We start from the raw sequence: 21,309 nt of genomic DNA, 5'->3' as shown, positions 1-21,309 counted from the left end.
CATAACAAGGAAGAGAGAAGAACCAGGTGGCAGAGAAGGAAGGAAGAAAGGCAAGAATGGCTCCTCTTGGATTGCCTCCTGGTTTTAGGTTTCATCCCACTGATGAAGAGCTTGTCAACTACTATCTCAAGCGGAAGATCAATGGCCAAGAGATTGAACTCGACATCATCCCTGAGATCGATCTCTACAAATGTGAGCCTTGGGAATTGGCAGGTCTCTCTCTTGCTCTCTCTCGTCTCTGCTTACGATAGTTTCATTTTGGTTTTGATGGTTTCTTGTTATGTCATATGACCGATCTTGTAGAGAAGTCGTTTTTGCCGAGTAGAGACCCGGAGTGGTACTTCTTCGGGCCCCGAGATCGAAAGTATCCGAATGGGTTCAGGACGAATAGGGCGACACGCGCGGGGTACTGGAAGTCCACGGGAAAGGATAGGAAAGTGACAAGCCAGAATCGACCGATTGGAATGAAGAAGACGTTGGTTTACTACCGAGGCCGAGCTCCTCAAGGTGTCGGGACTGACCGGGTAATGCACGAATATCGCCTCGATGACAAGGAATCTGAAGAAACCTCCGGAATTCAGGTACACTTTGCCTATGTCATATTGAATTGCTTGATAAGTTTTTCCCATCTATTTGCGAGGCGTTCATATTGTTGCAACATTATTACGATGAAACGAAAGAAAATCTTAATCTTTTTCCATTAAGAAGTTGGCTAATGAGTATTAAGAGCTTGTTATGATCATCTCCATGTAATTAGCTCAGTGTAGTAGTTCTGACTCAATTCATCTCTTTAAGTTTGACCCTATGGGATTAAGAGAGCTTGTTTTCTCATTCTTGTGAAATATATATACATACAAATCAACCCGTCTTGTAGAATCAACCAAAATTATGAAAAATCCCATATCTCAAGTAATGATTTTTATTACCCTCGCCGAAATATTGTTCCCAAAACTTGATTTCGGGACTTTGTTTTTCACCTTTGGATCACAAAAAAGCCAATATACACATGTTTCCATATTTTTCTAAACTTGTGATAGATTATTTTTATCCACAAAAAAGGTCTTGTGTCTCATTATATCAATGCATTACACAAAATATGGTCATTAGGCTAATAAAAACTCATCTATTTCCAATAGACAATGGAGAAGTAATAACTTCTCTAGCTCACTCCATGCTCATTTCCATTGTGAAATTCTCGCAGAAGTAGGGCTAACTAATGGGGATAAGAAGATGAAATTCTTTTCTTTAAGTTCTTGTGACCGTGCTATGTGTATACCCTTAACAAAATACTAGTAAAGATTTAAAAAAAAAAAACCATCATGATAAGCAAATCATCAGATCCAAAGGGGCCTCGTATAGATGGACAAGACACAGGATTATCTAATGAGGATGATGAACGTGAGAAAGTGCATGATTCTTGCATGCATGAAAAGCTAGGGTTTTTGCCATTCCCTCACTATGCTAGAATTGACATCTTTCTTTATAAACGAGGGCACAAATTTTTTTATTATATTATTCCAAGAAATGTATGATCATTGGACTATCCCTCTGACATATTCTTTACTTGCGTTGGTGGTGGTCTCCATCTCTTGACCGACAAGTGTCCGCCCTTCGCTTTCTCTTCCATAATCAGACAAAAGTACAATCCTCGTCTGCCCATATGACTCGATCTCTTCTCTAGTCCAAATATACAATATATTATATTCATTGATTTGTCTTGTCTCTCTAATGTCCTCTCACTCACTCACTTTTCCAATCTTGTAGATTCCACGATTAATCTAATATTATTTCTAAGCTTTTGCAGCTGTGAAAGCAGTATTTTTTTGAGACATAAGCAGAATTTCAGCTTGCACTTTCGCTTTATTGCTTGTCCAAGGGGAAAAGGGAAGTGCTTGCCTAAGCTCTGGAATCATTAAGCTAGGTTATAGCAATCATATTCCCAAAACAACTTTAAAAAACGGGTCAGACGAAGAAAAATCAATTTCTTATTTTGGTTGGCAAATATTTGCATGTAGAGTGCATCAATTGAAAGTGTATTGGGATATTATAAATAGCGCTTGCCATCCTCTTGGCCTGGCTTCTCGAATTTCGGAACATACTATCCAAACAAAAGGGTTTTCTTAGATCTCGAGTTCGGATCATTTGATGATAATATAAACTGGTTCGAGGCCGATTCATATTATTTAATCATGATGTAGGTCTATAAACTAGACAGATTAATTGGTGCTCCTCTCTGTTGCACTCTGATCTGAAGTCCCTTTAATAGCTTTCTTGACCGACCAGCTTTTTCAGTCAATTTCCAGCTCTCAGTCTCTCATCAAATCCCCAATTTGTAAAAAGCACACGTAAAAATATTGGAAAACAGATTGGGGCCTGTGAAAACTTTAGAACTCCAAAGTCAGCCCAAATTGTTGACCACTCCTCCCAAGAAGGATCTTGAATTTTTCAAATCACAGCTAAATGAACACATGCATCCCCATTCAAGGTTTCTTTCTTTTCCCCTCCAAATTTCAGGGGTGATATATGGAACTTATTGCTAACCTCAAATTCAGGCTACAGGTTAGAACAGAAATTTTGCTTGTAATTTCCATAAGGTCATAGATGGTGCGTGCCGCGTGAAGAATTGTCAACTGTTTTCCTCATCGACTTTGACCCTGAAAAATTAGAAAGGAAGAATAACATCCGTATATCTTGACACGATCTCAATTATCGATCGAATCGCTTGCAGGATTCATATGCACTGTGTCGCGTTTTCAAGAAAAATGGGTTTGGCAATGAAGTGGAAGACCAAGGCCAGTGGAGCTTGTCCTTCATGGAGAGCTCACAAGGTGCTGTCATGAGCCAGGAGTGGGAAAACAACTCACCAGATGTCCCCATTGCATCATCCTCGTTCATGGAACAAGAGGATGACAAGGATGATTCATGGATGCAGTTCATCACCGATGATGGTGGGTGGGGCACATCAAACCCTAATGCTCCTCCAACGGGTGGAGATTTTGGGGAAGAAGTGTCACCCTTGAATTTTTCAAATTGAGGAGGGTGATCCCAAATTTATTGTGATTGGCGGGAGAATAACCAGGATATTGCAAGTTCTTGTTCAGATTAACTTAATTACAGGGTCAGCAAGTTTATTTAATCTTCAATTTTTTTGGGGGAGGATTTCTAATTTGGCATACATCCGTATCCTTTTCTTTTTTTCTTTCTTTTTGTTTAATTTTTGTCATTGTGGTCTCTTTCTTAGTGGTGGTTTCTGCAAGAAACAAAGCTGTGAGCATGACTTGGGTTATTTTGACAATCACGTGTTATGTGGTCATCTGTTTTTTTTTTTTTTTTGTTTACCTTAAACATGTGTAACAACAACAGGGAAACAAACATCATTATGAAAGTCGAATTGTGTCTTCTCCTCAATCAATCCTTTGATCTTTATCTTAGAGCAAGCAAGATGTTTACATTTGGTGGCAAGTGAATGTCCATATCATCAACTCCATTTTCAGCAGTTATTAGATCCATGGAGTCTCTCGCGAGTAACACAAAGAGATGAAAAAATATAACAACCGAATGGCAAATTTTAACTCTACATCATAGAAAAACAGCTGGCGACAAACAAACGAATAAATTAATCAGAGGGGATATCTAATTCACAGTCTACATGATTTTTGCCTAAAAGGGCAAAGAAATAGTGTTTATTGCTGGACTTTCCATTGCTCAAACTCTGCAGAGCTTATCATGAAGGAACTGGCATTTCGATGCCCACCCCCTCCGAAATTCTACATCAGTAATACGCAATCAGCTTCAAGACTTTTAAGTCATATATATGAATAAATGAGTGTATACTGAGAATTACACGTTGTCAAGAGAAAAAAAATGAATTACCTGCGAAATGGGTGTAGTGTCTTCACAATCCAGGCTCCGAAGGCTAACTTTCAGTAACTGATTGTTTTCAAGTTCTGGCACTCTGTACACCACAGCGCCGATGCCCCTAGTATGAGGGAACAGGATTACAATGAGATAAACATCCCCTATGTTATGTCAAATGGAAAAGGGTCAATCAGTAATGAGTGTGCAAAACCATAGTCAACAGACTCAGGACATTGGAAAAAACTTGCAACAAATTTGGAAGTGAAACTATATGTGACGTGTTAAACTACTGTAAATACAGGGAAACAAATGGTAAATGAATATGACTGACCATAGAATGCCCCACTAAGTCACATCCTCAATGTTCAATAAATTCAAATGGTCAAATCCTTGGTGAACATTACAGAAGAAGAAACCAAAAGAATACCCCACTAAGTCACATCCTCCTCACAATACCAGAGCTTGTCTTAGTCTGCCTCTATTTGTTGGTCAGAAGTGTGTCAACATTGAGAAAACCTTTCAAAAGTTTCTCTTGTCACGTTTTGCAAGCTCACAAAAGAGTTCCATGAACAGTCTGTGAATCAGACATGGAAATAATTTGATGAATATGGGGCTATAAGCTCATAAATATCATTAGATACTGTGAGAAGCACCACTCACAACCAAATTAACAAATCAATCGGACAAGCCAACAGTGCACATATATGATGGGAAAGTCTCCAGAGTAGATTCCACAAACCTCAATTTCGTCTTGTAACTTTTATCTGCCAACTGCTTTCCCAATTCACTTCTCAATTCTGATATCGCGTCTGCATCGACAGCCTATAAAATGATGCATATCTATGTGACACCAAAGTATAAGCATTAAATCTAATATACAAAAAAATTATACAAGTCCGACTGATTTAGGCAAGCACCAGACCAATCCCAAAGCACAAGTATGCCTTCACGATAAAATCAACTTCTGTAAAACAAGGTCTTGTGGAAATTTCTCAGATGATGATCAAAATTACATGCACCATACCAGACAACGTCCACAAGCTCCATTTCCCAGAGATATTTCATATGACTGGTCAAGCGCGTCATCTATCAACTTTTGCTTCTGTGATAAGCTCAACATGCCTCGGTTAATGACCGCCTCCAAATCTAAAGAAAGCAACTGCAAAAAATACAGCAAGTTCCGTAAAGACCCGACCCTCTTTTTTTTTTTTTTCCCATTCTTCTGTGTCAGAAGTACATGCTTTGATTGAGTACACAAAAGTAAGCTTCAATCTATTTAGTGCTGTTTACAACGAGTTTATGTTGATACATGGCTTACTTTGACAGGACAAGGAAGGCATACACCTAATACCTATAGAGAAAAGGTATGCAGAGCTCGAAGAATGGCGTGCAATGATTAGAAACCAAAACAAACCATTGCTTTCAAATTTACAATATCTACTGATATTGAAGAAACTTCGGTCCTCATATTGGTTTATGGTGAGACAAGCTTATGCTTAGACAGGCAATGTCCACCCTCGATCACCGAGTTCAAGTTAGAGAAGTTGCATCATATAATTCAGATATTAGTCCAGAATAAAAAACCGATTTCTATCATTGTCAGCATCCGATGCTAGCTACATCCACCGTGGTCCCCACACCTTTTACAAAGCATGTGTAGATAAAAGTGGAAGTAACATGAGAATCTATCCAGTGCCTTCATCGCTTTTCCCTCAAAGTCCACAACTCTATGAACATATGAGATGAGAATATGGTAGCTCTTTCTGTGCTCAAAGAATAAAACTGCTATTGTCCAAATCACCTGCTGAAACAAAGAGGGATTCAACCGCACATCAAATTCAATGTTCAAGTCCTTCAAACCGCTAGAGAAAGCCTTGCTGTTAGGTAAACGCCATCGCCAAAGATCCCCATCTTCGATGTACTCAAACAATCTCCTCATCCTCTCCAATTCTCGAACTTTATCGTCCCCAACGACCTTCTCTTTGAAGTAATCGTAAGCAATCGTAGCTCCACTCCTCTCCATATCTAAAATCTTAACAACATTCTTTCCAACATTGCATCCATCACCAGTAAGCATCTCAAGGGCAGTCTTGTGATGATCCAAAATAACCACCCTACACCCACAAAAGCAACATGAATATAAACCACAAAAGTTCTGCCACATCATCCACAAATATTACTTTGATGAGATCAACAGATCTGTGATGGTCACCAGTGTACGTCAAGCATATCTTTGACCCTCCCCTCACTCACACGCATCTTAAGAATATGTGAAATTCACAATTTTGAACCAAAACAAATTAATAGATAACCAAAAGGTTTCCTCTCTTTAATAACAAGAATCGAGAAATAAGGCAGACGATAATCAACACCAAGAACCAGCCATTCATGATTCACCCAGAAGCCTGAGCTGCTGCCCTTGTTGACCCAGAAAAATATTTGCTCATCAAGCACACAATCTCAATCAAACAGACAGATAGAGAAAAGGGACATTCTAAAATGCTAAAAATCAAGCAACGACGCATAAGAATTGGAAATCAACACCATGAACCAGCCATCTACCAAGCCTGAGCTGGTGTTCTTGTTGACCCGAACCAGAAGAAAAATTGCTTATCCAGCACACAAACAGTAAAACAAAGCAAGATACAGTTGAAGTATCGATAGAACGATTTACCTGGAGACATGGGGTGAGATTTCCCGGACGAAACTGGAGGGACCCACGAAGTCGAGAAGGTAGAGGTCGCCGATTTCGTGGAGAGGCAGGTGGTGGGGAGCCAGGGGAGCGTAGACCGTGTTGGGGAAGAAGAGAGCGGGAAGAGACGTGGCAGAAAAGTAAATATGAGCTGCCAGAGCGGCCAAAGCGCCATCTGGGCATGGGTAGTGGTACAACACCGCCGATTTCTTCGTGGTTCCGAGTGCGGCCATGGCGGTACTCAAGCCCAAACTGTAGTTGAGAGCCATTGATTGATGATTTAATTTACTCCGGTTCTGTCGTGGCGGGTTAAACGCAGAAGAAGAGGAAGAGAAGAAGAAGAAGAGAGCGGGCCAATCAGGTTAAACGCGGCCCGGTACTTAGTGGGCTTGATCGAGCGGGCCAATCGGGCCATGTCAAAGTCGCGCAGGGGAGATAACTACTGCCTCTCTCTCTCTCTCTCTCTCTCTCTCCATATCCTCCGTCGGGTGCACACCGCACGCTGAAGCAGCAAGAATGGCGACTGGTGGGATCGTCTTCTTGGCGACGGCTCCACCATCATCGCTTTCCGGTGAAGCTCACGTGGAGCGAGAGGTCAAATGTCAGCGTAGCTTCCCGCCTCTCACTCTCTGCGTCTCTCGCGCTTCATTTAAGGGGAATATGCCCTCTTTATCTCTCGCGCGTCCCAGTTGCTTTGTGTTGGCTTGCCTTCCTTCTTCTTCTTCGTCACCTTCTTCGTCGTCTTCACCCTCGAATCCTAGCCCTCCTCCTTTCAGCCGCTCGAGCAAGAAGCTCTATGTCAGTGGTCAGGTCCTCTTCCTCTTCCTCTTCTTTCTTTGTTCAGTTTTCAAGATGAGTCTTTGCTTTTTTCATTACATGTCTGCAGTGCTCAATTAACTAATGCGGACGTGGTGGAGCTGAAATCGCGATGTTGATCAGCGTCGTTCACTTAATAATTGACTGTTCGGACTGAGTTTGACTTAATTTGAGTTGCTGTGATTGTATTACGATGTCCGTCTAGATTCTAAGTTGTGTAATTGGCGGTGAATGCTCCGTTTATGCTCATATTAGCGATTCGAATTCTGGCTTATTTGGATTGCCTTTCCTTTAATCGACTGTGTAGAGTTTTCTACATTGAGATGCTATCTAATTCTTTTATCATGTCAAGTAATACTGGTGCACTTTCATGCCATGTTTCTTGAAGTGTTAATCTTTTTGAGTTGCTTTCTTCGGCTACTTCGGCTTTGGATTCTCGTCGTCCTTTTTTTGGCAATATGTGTTATATTTGAAGCGATAAACGGAAATATGATGGGCGGCGGTATTTATAATAAGAGCCTACTGTTATAAGAATAGCCTAAGCAGAAGGGTCTAATGCCTTTACTTCTTTTTGAGTGTTGACGACTTAAATGTCGGTTCTGCCACTCCGATGGTTGGCGAATGTCCGTTTCAACACCAATTTGTGGGCTGAAAGCAGTGATACATGATGTTTGGTCATAGTTATGCATCCCAACTATGAAATGATGAGTTCTACCTCATTGGAAGATGTAATTTCTCTTTTGGGCTACTGTAGAGAATTGTTTGAGGCATGGTTTCTTCCATAGTGATCTTATGTGGTTTATCGTACAACACAGGGCTTTCTTTCCGGACCACTGATGAGAGTTTAAGGAATGCTTTCGAGAACTTTGGTCAGCTTGTGGAAGGCAAGAAACATTAATTCCTTATTCATCTATTTCTTGGTTGTTTTTACTACTTGATTGCTTCATTTATCCAATCCATTCCTACATAAACACGGGTCCTGAAGGAAGGTCTTTTGCTGCGCAGTTAATCTGGTGATGGATAAGATTGCGAATAGACCAAGAGGATTTGCTTTCGTCCGATATGCAACTGAGGAAGAGGCTCAAAGAGCCATTGAAGGGATGCACGGGAAGGTAAAGAGCGAATATCTTTGAAGGGAAAGAGGATTATTCCATTTATGAAAACGTCCATAAAAATGTAGATGACATTAGCTTCGACATTAAGTCAATGATCAGTTATTACACACATTTGTATTGTTGTTATTTTGAGGTTTCTGGTGTTTCTCCTTTTTCCAGGGGAGGGGACACTCTATGAAAATGACTGGCTGCCCAGCATGACAAAAACCATGAGTTATTCTGCGTCATTTCTGTAGTTCTGGAAACTAATCAACTGGTTGATTATGCTCTTCTGTTTTTAATGAGTCAAACACTTCGAGAAGATTTAGTTATCGTACATCCACAGTGGGTTGATTTTTGTATTTCTTCTGGAGGATCATGCATCTTGATGAAATCCCTGTCTATGTCTAATAGTGCCTGGAAAGAATTTCAACTGCGAATTGCTAACTGCTTCTTCTTTCTCCAGTTTTTGGATGGCAGGGTTATATTTGTGGAAGTCGCCAAACCGAGATCAGAGCTCCGCCAAATCCAAAAACAGAACCCGAGATAGCATTGAAGAACCTGAAAACTGCACTTTTATATGGTTGCATCTTCCGTCTTCGTTAGAGAGAGAGAGAGAAGCTTTTGAGGTTATGCTCTCCGAAGGCAACATGGTGTTGTAGGAACACGAATATGATTTAACTTTTATCATTTGTCCTCTTCATGGAAAATCTAATTTCTTCCATAGATCTTTTGTGAATTACAAGTTTGAAATGATTGGTGTCCTCAGAGGCACCGAGTATTGAGAACAGAGTAGTTCTCATTCTGAAGCTGTGGACAGCTTGATTGTATTGAGAACAGAGTAGTTCTCACTCTGAAACTGTGGACAGCTTAATTTTTTCATGGGCTTCCAGACCTACTTGATAAAAGGAGCTAAAGCGAAGAATGATCCCGGCTATGTTGCTTCTCTTGAACTGGTTAAATCTTGCTACGAAGCTTGTCATATTCATGACAGTTACTTGGACGATGTGTTCTTTAGGTCAATGTCATCGCACTGTCTTAAACATGCAAAACTCTCGTGTGGAAGACGACACTCGACAAGCGAAATGCCCGAGATGACAGGAAAAAATTTGTAGCATACTCTTTTAGCCTTTACAGCTTCATGAACGTTTCTTGCAAGCTCAGGGATTTGCTTTCTCTGCTCGGCCGGATTCTGAGGTTTTTACTTAACGACTTAGGTAAATTTGAACTTCCTTCGGCTGTTGAGACGAGCTGATGCTAGTTGTCAAGCAATTCGCCGTCTGTAGTTGATGATTATAACGGACGGGTATCTAGCTAGTTGATCTTCATTCCTCTACCGTCATTTTTAATCTTTTTGACTCCCTCCTGGTCTTAAATCCAAAATCCAAATCCATTGTGTTGCTAAACACAGTTGTCACGACAGTACGAGCGTTCAAGCAATGCCAGATTCTTTGAATGTAAATCACCATCTATTGCATGAGCAGAAATGTAGAGACTTTCATCGAAGTAGTTGACTTTTTCCTTTACCATGTCTCTTCTTTCCTTGCATTGTTACAAACTGCGACTTCTTCAAGCCGTTGACTAATTCAGCCTCCAACCATGCACACGCATCACTGGCTCGCACTGATCATGACCTCCTCTTTTATTTTATCTTTCGATATTAACCAGCTAGCATTAGCATCAATGGCGGACCTCGGGCGAGAGGGGAAGCTGAGCTTTAATCTGAAACACAAAACGTTGACATTGACCAAAAGAAACTGCAAATTCAATCCATCAGGTACGTGCACTCGATAACGCGACCATATAAGCTTAAAACGTTGCGGTTCTGTCTGGTTTCTGGTTTTCATTGTATTCGATTAGCTGAGTCGTGACCTTGGATTTGAATTTTTACTGATCCTAAGAATCTGAAGACCCTCCGAGCACGGTGCTCAAGATTGATGATCCGACGCCCATAATAGATGTAGAAGAAAAATCCCCTCCTCCACCGTCGCCGCCATAGCTGGAGCCAGTGTCACCGTTAACGTTCCCGCCGCTAATGCCACTCAGCATCTCCTGCACGAGGGTCTGTGCCACCTGATCAGCAGCGCTATTGACGAAGGTCTGACTCGCCAAACCCATCAGAGTTTTGTTTCCTCCGGCTGCCGCGGGTGGCGGCTGAGAGTTGGGTACCGCTCCCATGCTATAACTGTGCATGATGTGGTTAGGCGGCCCCGGTTGAGTAGTGGGTCCCGTGATGGCGGGTGCGGTCTGGTTAGGGTATTGATGCAGATGGCTATTGATTGCTCCTGGACATGAGTTGTAGTGCAGCTGCTGCGGCTGTGGCCGTGGCGGTGATGGTTGTGTGGCTGTACCTTTGAAATTAGTATTAACATAATTCAATTCGATCATTTATCTATAACCGATAAAAAGAAAATAACGAAGGGTTAGATAGACTTCAAATTTTTTAGGCCAAGATCGATAGCAAATCTAAGGTCAAGACTATCTATTGATCTACCTACATTGCTTCGCCAAAATGTTTCAACTTCAGGCCGATTCAAACCTACGTGCGTACCTGTGGCGCAGTCCAAGTGCGCATCGAACTCGCACATGCCGCAGCGGTAGAGCCAATGGTACGCCCCGTGGCCACGGCAAACGTCGCATGAGAACCCGCGTGCCGTATACGGCGGATAGAACACAAGGCCGAGGGCGTGGGGGTGGAGGTGGTGTGTGACGGAGAGGGGCTTGGACGCGCACCCGACGTGGAGGTCGAAGTGGCACTCGGCGCAGTGGTAGCTGAAGCCACCGCGGGCGCGGCGGCTGCAGGCGTCGCAGTCGAAGGAGCCGCCGGGGTAGGCGGGGGAGGGGAGGAGGGAGAGGGGGTGTTTGGGGTGGGAAGGGTGGGTGATGAGAGGGGGCAACTGGGCGCAGGACGCGTGGAGGGCGAAGCCGCAGGGCGGGCACGAGTAGATCCACGCGCCACCTGAGGAGAGCGGGTGGTGGCAAGCTGAGCAGACGGAGAGAGAAGTTGGTAGTTGGTGGTGGTGGTGGTTCGAGAGTTGCAAGGTGTGGGGGTGGCTGAAGTGTTGGATTTGTGGGTCGTAGCTTAGCCTTCCCATTCTCTCTCTCTAGATGGAGATTGTTCAGGCCGAGAGAGTTCGTCTTCAGAGGAGGAGGAGGAAGATGATTATGAGAGAGAGAGAGAGAGAGAGAGAGAGAGAGAAGATCGTTGACTTTGTGGAGCGTGGGTAGTACCTGAGTCAACGTTTCACGCGTCTGGTTAGCACGTACCGTACAGGATTGCACATAAGAGATCGTTGACTTTGTTATATTCCCGCAAAACATATGGGCTACAAGTCAACGATGGGCCCAAGTCAACTGCTGTGCATGCTCCTTCTACGCGAGCCCAAGAGCACAAGATACGTGGCGCGCTATAACAGTGTTACATAGGGTGAGCAAACTGGACCAAACCGGTCCGAGATCGGACCAGGCGAGTTGGTCTGGTCCTTGAGAGGGGTGGTTCGGTCCTCGGTTCCAGGTGGCTCGGACCGGCTTGGACCGCCCGGACCGAACCACCCATAATATATATAATTATTTATATATATAAATATATACAATTAAAAAAATGAGGTTTTCATTTATTTTCAATGTTCATTTCTTGAGCCATTTCCATTGTTAGGCTGTACTTTCTTGAAATTCGAACAGCCCTTCAATGTTATGAATGCGGTATATCCCATTTATTATGGTCTTTTCCAATGCATTGTGTGGTGAGTATACTCTGGCATGTTCTTTCAGAAAGAAATGAATCGATCGGTTTATTTAATATAGTGGTAGCAATTTTTTACTGTTCATGCATTTTGGTTGTTCATTTCAATGAATAATCCCGTATTTTGTTTCTGTACACCGCTTGGATGTGGAATCCGTTTAGTGGACAACATCACTATTAGTATGTGTTCGCGAGATAGGTTTTTTTCGATTATGTCCTTTATATATCTCTATTGTGTCAGCGGTTAAACAAATGTCATTGTTACACCTACCATTATGTGAAGACATGCCTTTATTATGAAGATGAGCAAATTGGACCAACGTGTTTTTTTATTCGATCGGGGGTATAGATTGTAAATTAACATGCAACCGAAGCATATTGTATTTCAAGGGTTAGATTTTAGCAGTCCCACTAGGGGACCAGGACGAGACCGGACCGCTGCTCCTGATTTGGTCCGGTCTTGGTCCCGAAAATTTGGGGACCGGGACCACTGGTCCGGTCCCTTATTCCATATCGGGACTAGACCGGTCCGAACCATGCACACCCCTAGTGTTACAAGTCAACAAGCCAATCCCTAAGCAAAACTTTGCTAATGGAGAGAGAGAGAGAGAGAGAGAGAGAGAGAGAGAGAGGGAGAGAAATGGTCATTTTCTTCCATCTGGCATTGCTGATGTTGAGAAACAAGTCAGATAGTTTTGAAAAAAAGCAAAGTCCTTTAGCTTAAAGGAGTTTTTCCAAGTGCAAGTAATGTTTGAAAAGTTATGATTAAAAATGCATCGAAAAACAATTTTGACTTGAATGACGTTTGGAAAAACAATGCTATTGTAAAACACTTTTACTTTTTTATTTAAAGAAGAAACTCAAAACCAACAGCGGCGGGCGGCGAGTCGAATTTGCCTCTGGCGGCCCCGCCTAAGGTCGGGCGATCTCAAGCGGCCATCACCCGAATCGCGTGAACCCATGCAATAACCACCTGGTTCAAATGACAGAAGCAACTACCCGGTGGGTCGCGAGACCTCAAGCGAGGCTAACTAGCAATCGGATTTGGCCTCGTCGGTTGCATGAACCCTTGCCATTGACATCACATATGGTAAGGACATTTTTGAAATTATGAAAGTTTAATAAGAGCAAAGTTGAAAGGAAAAAATGTATTTGCATTTTGGAAATGTTTAAAACTTAAAGCATCTCCAAACATGTCTTGGACCAAAGGCCTGGGAATGGGACCTTTGATAAAACAATTGCATTTTTTCAAAACTACCCAAAATATTCGCAATACATTTGCCTAAGGGACTTTAGATCCCAAACCCTCTTGAAAAAACACTTCTATTTATTGTTGTAGGATTCTTATTCCATATCACTGTAGTTCCTTTTTAGGCGGCTGTAGGACGGACGGTCGCCTATAGGTGTAGTCCGATACTTGATTTTTCTCTTATCTTTTTTCTTTATTTTTTTGTGTGGGAGATAATCAGGGTAGGGAGGATGGTATCCTCAAATTGCGGACAATCTTCCTAACCGCGTGTGGGCCAGGCTTAGAGCGAGTGCAACTCATCATTACCTCGTAAGGGCGTTGAGACCATAGCAGAGCTCTACTAACCAAGCTACATCCGCCGAAGTCAAGTGGAGCATGCATGAAGGAGCCGGATCTCCGTCGCTCAGCAAGCCTTCATTACATATTACCTTGACTATTGGGATAACTTGAACATCGAAAGATGCTTCTATCAATGGATTTTTTTCATCTTGATCTAAGTTAGCATGAGTTGAATTAGAACGTAATTTTACTTCCCATTGCGAATATTCAACGTAACCGGATAAGAGGGCGTCTTCCAAGTGGAGTCTAATTACGCATAGGGGGAAGATAGTTGGCGAGTTACAAGTAATACTTGCTCGGATCGCCGTGACCGTCGCCCAACATGCTTTCTCGATCGAATGTCCGCGTCGTTCGTCTGCGGAAAATGTCGAGACGTGGTGAAAGCGTTATAGCCCACGGCTAGAAGCATTGGTAGCTTTTTCCTATTACCCTATTTTGTTTTGTGGCTTTGCTTTTTGGGCCTTGAAGCTTCCTCAAATGAAAATTCGACCGTGAAAAAAGTGATGTAAAGAGGGAACTGAGGGTACTTTTTGTGTAGCCTTAAGATTGGATAGTGATTTTGAATGCACTTTTGGACAGGAGAGATGAAGGTTTGTACCTTTGTCCAGGGTCTGTTTCTTTTGCAGTACCAGCCGACTTAATGCTCCCCCCAATAAAGACTCTGTCTCCCTCGTCCCTTTGCTCATTTGCTCATTCGTTCACGCCCCCAAACCATGAGCAAAAGAAGGCTTATTGGGTCGAACTTATATGGCACTCTGTAAGGCGACGTTCGGCGAACCGACCACTAACTCTTTTTTTTATCGGACACCATATGACATTAATGTTCATCGCATCGTGTCATGCAGCGAAAGGTTCATAGGATGTGGGATCTCATATATCGGTAGACGGCTTTATTCAGAATCGGGTTACGTGACGCGCGGCCTTATGAGAATTCTTTTTTCTTAATTAGTGTATATTGAGTTTATCGTTAACGAAGAGATGGGAAAGGCCGTGAATCGAAGCAAATTTAAGAAGTAAATGTAATTAGAAAACTTATGTTACACAATCAACTGTCGAGATGTATTTGGTTGGAATTCAAAGAATCCCTCTCCACCAACTTTGCCTATCCCACCATGTCGATGAATGAACGATAGGCTATGGTTTCCAATAAATATACAAGACAAAAAGCAAAATCAAATGGATATATCAACCTTTAAACGCTATTTTCACACTCTTTTTATCCGAAACACGCCATTTCTTAGGTTTTAGATTGAATACATATGTATATATATAAATGTATGATTAACAACATGAATTGATATATAACACCCCTTTTAAGCAAATTGATGATCAATGAGTTGCTACTTCCCTCAGAGACGTGCGTCGAATCTTGTGATCAAAGGGCAATCTGATTGCTCAACATAAAGAATGTGTGTTTTGGCCAAAACGAGCGCGAAGATAGAACCAACCATCCATGACCACTAGGACAACTTCCTAAGATGATATTAATTACTTTTGAAATGAGTCTTACGTATAAATGTCAAGTTTACGGGTTTGACTTTTCTTAGGGTTTTGCTTTAACAGTCTAGAGAGCAAAGAGTTATTTGCGAACTTGCCCACATGTACGATGATACAGCTCAGTGAAAAGGATGTGCATAAACCATGAAGAAATCTCTCTCTCTCTCTCTCAATTTGTTCCAACAAAGGCATATGGAGGAGGGCTGTCGCTAGTTTCAACCAGCCTCCTTTTTGTCACTTTGGCATGGACAGATGAGTATATCAAACAGTCATATGCTATGATGTATTGATTGTCTTTAACCCAAAGTAGGAAGCTCACAAGATTTCAGATCTAGACTTTGACATTCTCATTTTAGCCCTAGGCAAGGACTTATGGCACCCACATGACACTTGGTAAAAGTGAAAAAAAAAAAGTTATTTTGCACCTGATTTGAGTATACTAAGATTCCGTTTATTTTGCGAAAAATGAATATTTGAAAAACACTTTTATGAAAATGATCGCTCTTATCGCTTATAAAAATAAAAAATGAATATTTGAAAAACACTTTTTTGAAAATGATCGCTCTTATTGCTTACAAGAACGAACGAAAAATACGTCCACGTATCAATTGAGTCGTGTCCCTATAACATGTATTTAGTGATCCAACGATTCATTTGCACTGTGCTTTCTAAATTAAAGCAAAATAACCTAAACGTAGGGTACCGCGATGGAAATCTGTACTGTTTTATTCTTATAATTGCTCAAAAGCAAAATCAAGCATAAGAAAGAGATGGAAGGCTTTCATGGGTGTGGTGAAATGGGTACGTTTGGGGCCTAGTTTTGATGTACATTTCAATGAACAACATTCAATTTGAGGGGCTTTGTCACATAACTTCAGCAGAGAAACCCATGAATGTTCTCCAAGAAACTGTGTCCCCATCTGGCAGCCATGCCAAAACCTTCTCTCTTCCACCCATATTCTTCTGGACAAAGACCTCACAATTCACCATGAGAGAGAGAGAGAGAGAGAGGGAGAGCAAAGTTGAAATGGAGCTCAAATAACATTGGTCATATAATAAAAAAGTCTCATGAAGAAGAAGTCAATGCCCGAACCATACAACCCCTCTTGATGTGTTGCAACATAGGCCCAAGAAACACAGAAAACTCTCACGCACATGTATATGGTGCGTTCTTGACTTCTCTTGAAACATCCAATGAACCTCCTGTGTAAATTTTGTCAAAACTCCAAAACCCCCACAAGGAGAAAAAAAAAACACTCTTTGGCTCTTGAGTTGGTGTTAATTCAAACAAATAAAGTTTCAGAAGGAGCAGTTAATTGGTGTTGAGAATGCATTCAAAGTCTCCCAACTAACCAAACACTCCCTCCACCATTTTCCCTTTGCATTCAATTCCCCACCAGCGTCCCAAAATCGAACTCACTCCACCTTGAATTCTTCTGATCTCTGAATTTAAAGTTATGGCAGAGAGGGAGAGAGAGAAGAAACAGTTGTTATTGTTGTGTTGTGGCAGAGCAAGATGGTGATGAGAGTGATGACCATACCATCAAGAGCCAGGACAGTTGAGGGCAGCCTTTATTTGGTGCACAGTGGTGGAGATAAGATTGTTCACAGTGGTCACCGACTCGAGGTTCAGCTTCGCCGACGGCAGGCTGCTCACCAGTATCTGGAACTCCACTGTCATCAGCGAACCCCCTGAGCGCCCGGTCGACCCCTGTCCGGCTGCCGCAGCGGAGCTGGACGACGCCCCGTCCCCAGGGTCGGGCCCACCATCGGGAGAGATCGTGAACCCTGACGGGAGCAGAGGGATGTAGGAGGGGTCCTCCCCGCTCATCGCGAGGTTGATTGCTGGCAGGTCGACCGGGCAGTACACGATGAGAGACCCCGACAAGTCGATGCAGCTTTCTTGGAGTATCAGCATGTTGTTTTGACTCGTGTTGTAGGCCTGTAGCAACATTTAAACAAAATGCCCAGTTCACAGCTCGAATTCTGACTGACGATAACGTGAAAGAAGGGAGCCGAAGAGATGTAATTCGAGAACTAGGAAACTACGTGCTCCTGAAGAACCGTACCCTTAGAACAGATATGCAATTTCCAGGATGTGACCCATTTGCTATGTGTGCAACCTCCTGAACTGCATTGCCATTCGAGAGAACATCCCACTGAAATGAAATAATTTAAACATAAAAGAAATAAATTAATTGCTAGAATCGGTTGATGCTGACAACATTGATCAATGGAACAGTAACCATTGAATACAGCCAGAGAATTGTCGGTACCTGAGCTCGAGTTCTTTCGTCTTTGAAGAAATTAAAGACGTTTTGTGGGGAAATCGGGAGCCAAATGGTAGTGGCTGCACTAAGAACAACACCATTAGGTTGGCCTGGATCTGTGCTCTTATGAAGAGCCACCCGGACCCCGACCTCACTTGAGCCGGAGAGTGTGGTCCAACGCTGTTGCCTGCTAGAAGACATGCTAATGCTGCCGCAGAAATTGTTCACCATCCTCTGTGCCAGTTTCATCATGCTTCTCTTTCCATCGGGAGACGGAATTACTGAAGAAAATGCATTAAGTAGATCCCTCAAGGACTAGACTGATTAAGGACTCGCTAGGGGAATTCTGAGTGGAATTGTGAGGTTTACCTCCTCCAAGGGAACGAGTTGAGCTACCTGTCACCATTAGACAGGCAATCCTCTCGCACATTCTCTCCAAAGTGGCAATCCATCGTCCAGCTCCGAATGCTAAGCTGCTGTAAATGAGGTCTCTATAGAGCCGATGAATCGGGGCTTTGTCTTCTATTTCCACATGTTCCACCCAAGTGACCTACATAAGCAACAATTCAAGTAGGGCCACACGCAACATTACATTTTACTTTCTCAGGGATTGAGTGGGGGAAAGGAAGGAAGGTTAATTACTTGGGAATTCAATAACGACCTTGGAATACCCGTTAGGAAGGTCTTGTATCAAGCAACCTGAAGGGAGTCTCTGAGATCTACTTTGAGAAGCAAATTGGTCGTATCTTGAAAGGTCAAAAGAAACATCGGCTATAGCCCACAAGCCTTGCTCAATCTGTTGGCAGTATCGGAGGATGTAGAACTCTCGAGTTGGTAAAAGCGGTGAAAGAACTTGCAATTCTTCATACATCTGCATTTTCTCCCGTGGATGAGAATTTAATTTGAAGCATGCCGCTGAACAGGAAATCATAAGTGAATGAGGACTTCCAAAATGAGTTACCAGTTGCAAAGAGCCATTTTGACTAGTTAACAGTCCTGGTGATACCACCTCGATTGTTTTTGCAGCTGAAACAATTGTGGGAAAGAGCTCCGCCCATTTGTTCTGCAAAGTTGTTCGAACAAATAGTCAAGGAAAAGAAGCCGCCTCAGTTCAGCGTACGGCGACATAAGAGATATGGGATGAACTTACCGAGTCCATAAACATGTCTATCAATGCCAAACCATTCATTATCACGACACGTGATTCTCTAGACGCCTCAACACGGACATCTGGATTTTTTAGGTGACTACTAGCTCTAGGAAACATTCTCTCGTAACTTTCGAGATTGAGAGTGTCCCTCCCATCGCTAGTAGACTTCATCCATAAAGGCTCATCTGTCTGAGCAAGCCTGAGAAATTCATCCAAAGCATTAGCTGCTATATCTGCCATTAGTGACTTATCCATTTCCGAGAAAACAACGGCTTGAAAAGGAAAATGTGGCACAGAAGATGAGCTGCCCGGAAGTAGATCAAGGTCAAGAGAAGGGCCTGCCAGTCCATGGGCACCGAGACTACTCATCGTCAAATCCAGAGAAGCAATATGAATTGGTTGAACAGGTGGGAGTTGCGAAATTGGCCTCCCAATGTACTTGGCCGCAATGCTAGAAACTCGATCGAGCTACAAAGATTAAAACATGGAAAATAAAAAGGAGAAGTAAACAAAGGAGAGCCCAAATGCATGAATTCAAAATGCAAAACCACAGGAGAACTGTGGAACAAGGATTTAAGTGATTCATTCTTGGGCAAGTTCAATTCACCTCTTCTTTCAAGTGTGCATTCTCCAGCCGCAGTTTTTGTTCATCGAAGTAGGAATCTTCGCCTGAAGGCACAGTGCCACAACTCGGGCAAATGACGTTCCTCAAGGCCTCTCTTATCACGATGTTCTCGCATCGAATCCTATCGTTTTCTGCCCTCAATGCACAGTTATCAGCCCTTTCATGCTGGGCCTGATTTGGATATAACAGGAGGGTTTAAGGTTGCAATAAAGGCAAACCAAAAAACTTATCATCTTCAAGACAATCCCAACCAAAAGAAAGGTAAATTAAAGAATTAAGTGAAGAAACCTTCATCTGGGTTCTCCTATTTTGGAACCAAAATTTAATCTGTCTCGGAGCCAATCCTAATTCATGGCTCAACTCCATCCGCTGCTTCTCATCTGGATGAGGACATTCCTTGAACATCCTTCATTTTTTCGCCAAGACAGAAACACGAGGAAGCATTGAAATCTCAGAACCTCAGCATCATTCAAATGAAAAAACGAAAAAGAGAGAGTAAAACACAAAGACCAGCATCTGCAGAGCAACAAGCAGAAGCTATAGTGTAACTTAAACATGTACTAACAGCAAAATTCTCTTTCGCCCACAACTAGAAAAACAAAAGGGGCAACGGAAAAATTCCACACGAGCAGACATAAAGCATTCAGATTTTTGAATAAGAAGAAAGAAGCACATCATGGAAGAAAGAAAGGTAGCGTGTTTTAGTGCAAACAAGAGAAATGCAAAAAGACCAAAAAGAAAACTTACGCTTCAAGCCTCTGAATCTGGTGAGCAGTATGGCGGTGGTACCGCTTCTTCCTCCTCTGGGGGTCGGAACCGTCGTGGTCCCCGCCGGAACCCCCGCCGAAATCCATTTCTTCTCTCTTCCCTTGCCTCTCTCACACCCCTCAACACCCCAAGCACGTGTAGAAACCGTCGTCACGTGAAGCGCCACGGTCGTGGACAGCCCTCACAAACATTGTCACGCCACGAAGCAGAAAGAGTTTTACGAGGACAGCAGAAGAACAACCTTAGTGACGACAAAATGCACGACCTTGCGCCACCCGACACGCTTTCCAGCAAGAGCGAATCCTATATAGAGAGCATGCTAATACGAAAATCTTTCTCGAGAGGGGTCATCTCTCTCTGTCTGGTGAATAGAAACGGACCCAGAATCGAAGATTTGGCCATGATTCTTGTTCCGGAGGAGGAGTGAGTCAAGGCCCAAATTTTGCCCGATCTTTTTTTTTCCCTTCCGAGGGAAGTAATGCGCAATTATGAAGAGGAAAAACAACACCAAAAAACAAAACACTCTCGCTCTCTCGCACACAAAAACTTGAACAGACTCTACCCGCCTACGTAACTGACGAAGATGATGGTTTTTAAAGCCAAAGTTCTTTCCTTTTTCCTCGTCTCTTTCGCTCTCTTTCGACCCCAGAGAAGACGAAGCAAGGAGAGAGGGGGAGAGAGAAGATCGAATTCTTGCACACGGGTGTCTTCCAATTTCACTGTTCTTTCTTGACACTCTGGTGGTGGGGATGCGATTTATGAGATTTTAGAGAGGTACAACAACAACAACAAATGACAATAATAACACTAAAACGTGTGAAAAGAGGAGGCTTTTTGCTTCGTTGAGATCAAGACTGTGGTTGTGCCGGGGAGTGAATTCCCGGCTACCGGCATTATGAGACTCAACCCCTCCCCCCTCTTTATTACAAGGAAGACACATGCGCTCTCTCTCTCTCTCTCTCTTTCTCGTAAAAAAAAAGAGAAAATAAGAAGAAGAAGAAGAAGAAGAGACATTTACGTTATACAAACTCTGATATTGGACCGAACTAAGCTGTATGATAATTACTTGAAATTTCGCAAATTCATGTAGTCTGTAGAAATATCCTTCTGCTATTTTTGGTGGGGTTGATGTTGTTTTGGGAAGCTGCTGAAGTTTTGACATCATCATTTCTTGATTTTTTGTTTCTGGTTACAGCTTAACTTAGAAGG

At 42.6% G+C, this 21,309-nt stretch overlaps 5 protein-coding genes across 9 annotated transcripts; 2 read left to right on the top strand and 3 right to left on the bottom strand.

Moving 5' to 3' along the window:
* LOC115748774 (NAC domain-containing protein 86-like) lies at window positions 1-3,317 on the top strand. The gene is made up of 3 exons (XM_030685392.2): window positions 1-213; window positions 304-581; window positions 2,729-3,317. The coding sequence occupies exons 1-3, from the start codon at window positions 57-59 to the stop codon at window positions 3,032-3,034; spliced, it is 741 nt and encodes a 246-aa protein (XP_030541252.2). The 5' UTR covers window positions 1-56; the 3' UTR covers window positions 3,035-3,317.
* A 231-nt stretch (window positions 3,318-3,548) lies between these two features.
* On the bottom strand, window positions 3,549-6,947 carry LOC115748772. Of its 2 annotated transcripts, XM_030685388.2 has the most exons (6): window positions 6,533-6,947; window positions 5,660-5,972; window positions 4,883-5,017; window positions 4,598-4,680; window positions 3,874-3,979; window positions 3,596-3,767 (listed from the first exon to the last, which is right to left on the bottom strand). In XM_030685388.2, exons 1-6 carry the CDS (start codon window positions 6,817-6,819, stop codon window positions 3,684-3,686), a joined length of 1,008 nt encoding a protein of 335 aa, XP_030541248.2. In that variant the 5' UTR covers window positions 6,820-6,947; the 3' UTR covers window positions 3,596-3,683. The 2 variants fall into 2 exon arrangements, with proteins under 2 accessions (XP_030541250.2, XP_030541248.2); XM_030685390.2 differs by lacking the exon at window positions 4,883-5,017 and having other exon boundaries at window positions 3,549-3,767.
* Window positions 6,948-6,982: 35 nt separating this feature from the next.
* LOC115748775 (organelle RRM domain-containing protein 6, chloroplastic) lies at window positions 6,983-9,127 on the top strand. Of its 2 annotated transcripts, XR_007199303.1 has the most exons (5): window positions 6,983-7,355; window positions 8,182-8,250; window positions 8,372-8,478; window positions 8,927-9,078; window positions 9,109-9,127. XR_007199303.1 is itself a non-coding variant. In XM_030685393.2 (4 exons), the coding sequence occupies exons 1-4, from the start codon at window positions 7,067-7,069 to the stop codon at window positions 9,008-9,010; spliced, it is 549 nt and encodes a 182-aa protein (XP_030541253.2). In that variant the 5' UTR covers window positions 6,983-7,066; the 3' UTR covers window positions 9,011-9,102. The 2 variants fall into 2 exon arrangements, 1 of the variants encoding a protein (XP_030541253.2); XM_030685393.2 differs by lacking the exon at window positions 9,109-9,127 and having other exon boundaries at window positions 8,927-9,102.
* An 834-nt stretch (window positions 9,128-9,961) lies between these two features.
* Window positions 9,962-11,661, bottom strand: LOC115748773. Its single transcript, XM_030685391.2, has 3 exons — window positions 11,012-11,661; window positions 10,126-10,811; window positions 9,962-10,083 (listed from the first exon to the last, which is right to left on the bottom strand). The coding sequence occupies exons 1-2, from the start codon at window positions 11,553-11,555 to the stop codon at window positions 10,357-10,359; spliced, it is 999 nt and encodes a 332-aa protein (XP_030541251.2). The 5' UTR covers window positions 11,556-11,661; the 3' UTR covers window positions 9,962-10,083; window positions 10,126-10,356.
* A 5,002-nt stretch (window positions 11,662-16,663) lies between these two features.
* On the bottom strand, window positions 16,664-20,994 carry LOC115748789 (homeobox-leucine zipper protein HDG11-like). Of its 3 annotated transcripts, none has more exons than XM_048282361.1 (11): window positions 20,080-20,993; window positions 19,621-19,738; window positions 19,315-19,503; window positions 18,708-19,175; window positions 18,519-18,620; window positions 18,219-18,428; window positions 17,927-18,107; window positions 17,564-17,838; window positions 17,357-17,446; window positions 16,829-17,229; window positions 16,664-16,748 (listed from the first exon to the last, which is right to left on the bottom strand). In XM_048282361.1, exons 1-10 carry the CDS (start codon window positions 20,184-20,186, stop codon window positions 16,831-16,833), a joined length of 2,139 nt encoding a protein of 712 aa, XP_048138318.1. In that variant the 5' UTR covers window positions 20,187-20,993; the 3' UTR covers window positions 16,664-16,748; window positions 16,829-16,830. The 3 variants fall into 3 exon arrangements, with proteins under 3 accessions (XP_048138318.1, XP_030541266.1, XP_030541270.1); XM_030685406.2 differs by having other exon boundaries at window positions 16,664-16,730; window positions 20,080-20,992; XM_030685410.2 differs by lacking the exon at window positions 17,357-17,446 and having other exon boundaries at window positions 16,664-17,229; window positions 20,080-20,994.
* Window positions 20,995-21,309: the final 315 nt, after the last annotated feature.

The sequence above is a fragment of the Rhodamnia argentea genome, chromosome 1 (assembly GCF_020921035.1).
Source record: "Rhodamnia argentea isolate NSW1041297 chromosome 1, ASM2092103v1, whole genome shotgun sequence".
Lineage (NCBI taxonomy): Eukaryota > Viridiplantae > Streptophyta > Magnoliopsida > Myrtales > Myrtaceae > Rhodamnia > Rhodamnia argentea.
Note: the sequence above shows the minus strand (reverse complement) of the source record. Positions and strands in the feature narration are given on the sequence as shown.

Excerpts from the sequence above, each read along its gene's own strand:
- LOC115748774 (XM_030685392.2), top strand. The coding sequence starts at position 57 with ATGGCTCCTCTTGGATTGCCTCCTGGTTTTAGGTTTCATCCCACTGAT. Across the intron at positions 214-303 it reads TGAGCCTTGGGAATTGGCAG|AGAAGTCGTTTTTGCCGAGT; the intron begins GTCTCTCTCTTG and ends CCGATCTTGTAG. Across the intron at positions 582-2,728 it reads AAGAAACCTCCGGAATTCAG|GATTCATATGCACTGTGTCG; the intron begins GTACACTTTGCC and ends AATCGCTTGCAG.
- LOC115748772 (XM_030685388.2), bottom strand. The coding sequence starts at position 6,819 with ATGGCTCTCAACTACAGTTTGGGCTTGAGTACCGCCATGGCCGCACTC. Across the intron at positions 5,973-6,532 it reads ATCTCACCCCATGTCTCCAG|GGTGGTTATTTTGGATCATC; the intron begins GTAAATCGTTCT and ends TTGTGGGTGTAG. Across the intron at positions 3,980-4,597 it reads AGTTACAAGACGAAATTGAG|GGGCATCGGCGCTGTGGTGT; the intron begins GTTTGTGGAATC and ends CCCTCATACTAG.
- LOC115748775 (XM_030685393.2), top strand. The coding sequence starts at position 7,067 with ATGGCGACTGGTGGGATCGTCTTCTTGGCGACGGCTCCACCATCATCG. Across the intron at positions 8,251-8,371 it reads CTTTGGTCAGCTTGTGGAAG|TTAATCTGGTGATGGATAAG; the intron begins GCAAGAAACATT and ends TTTGCTGCGCAG. Across the intron at positions 8,479-8,926 it reads TTGAAGGGATGCACGGGAAG|TTTTTGGATGGCAGGGTTAT; the intron begins GTAAAGAGCGAA and ends TTCTTTCTCCAG.
- LOC115748773 (XM_030685391.2), bottom strand. The coding sequence starts at position 11,555 with ATGGGAAGGCTAAGCTACGACCCACAAATCCAACACTTCAGCCACCCC. Across the intron at positions 10,812-11,011 it reads GCACTTGGACTGCGCCACAG|GTACAGCCACACAACCATCA; the intron begins GTACGCACGTAG and ends CTAATTTCAAAG.
- LOC115748789 (XM_048282361.1), bottom strand. The coding sequence starts at position 20,186 with ATGGATTTCGGCGGGGGTTCCGGCGGGGACCACGACGGTTCCGACCCC. Across the intron at positions 19,176-19,314 it reads ATGCACACTTGAAAGAAGAG|CTCGATCGAGTTTCTAGCAT; the intron begins GTGAATTGAACT and ends TAATCTTTGTAG. Across the intron at positions 18,108-18,218 it reads TTCCTAACGGGTATTCCAAG|GTCACTTGGGTGGAACATGT; the intron begins GTCGTTATTGAA and ends TTGCTTATGTAG.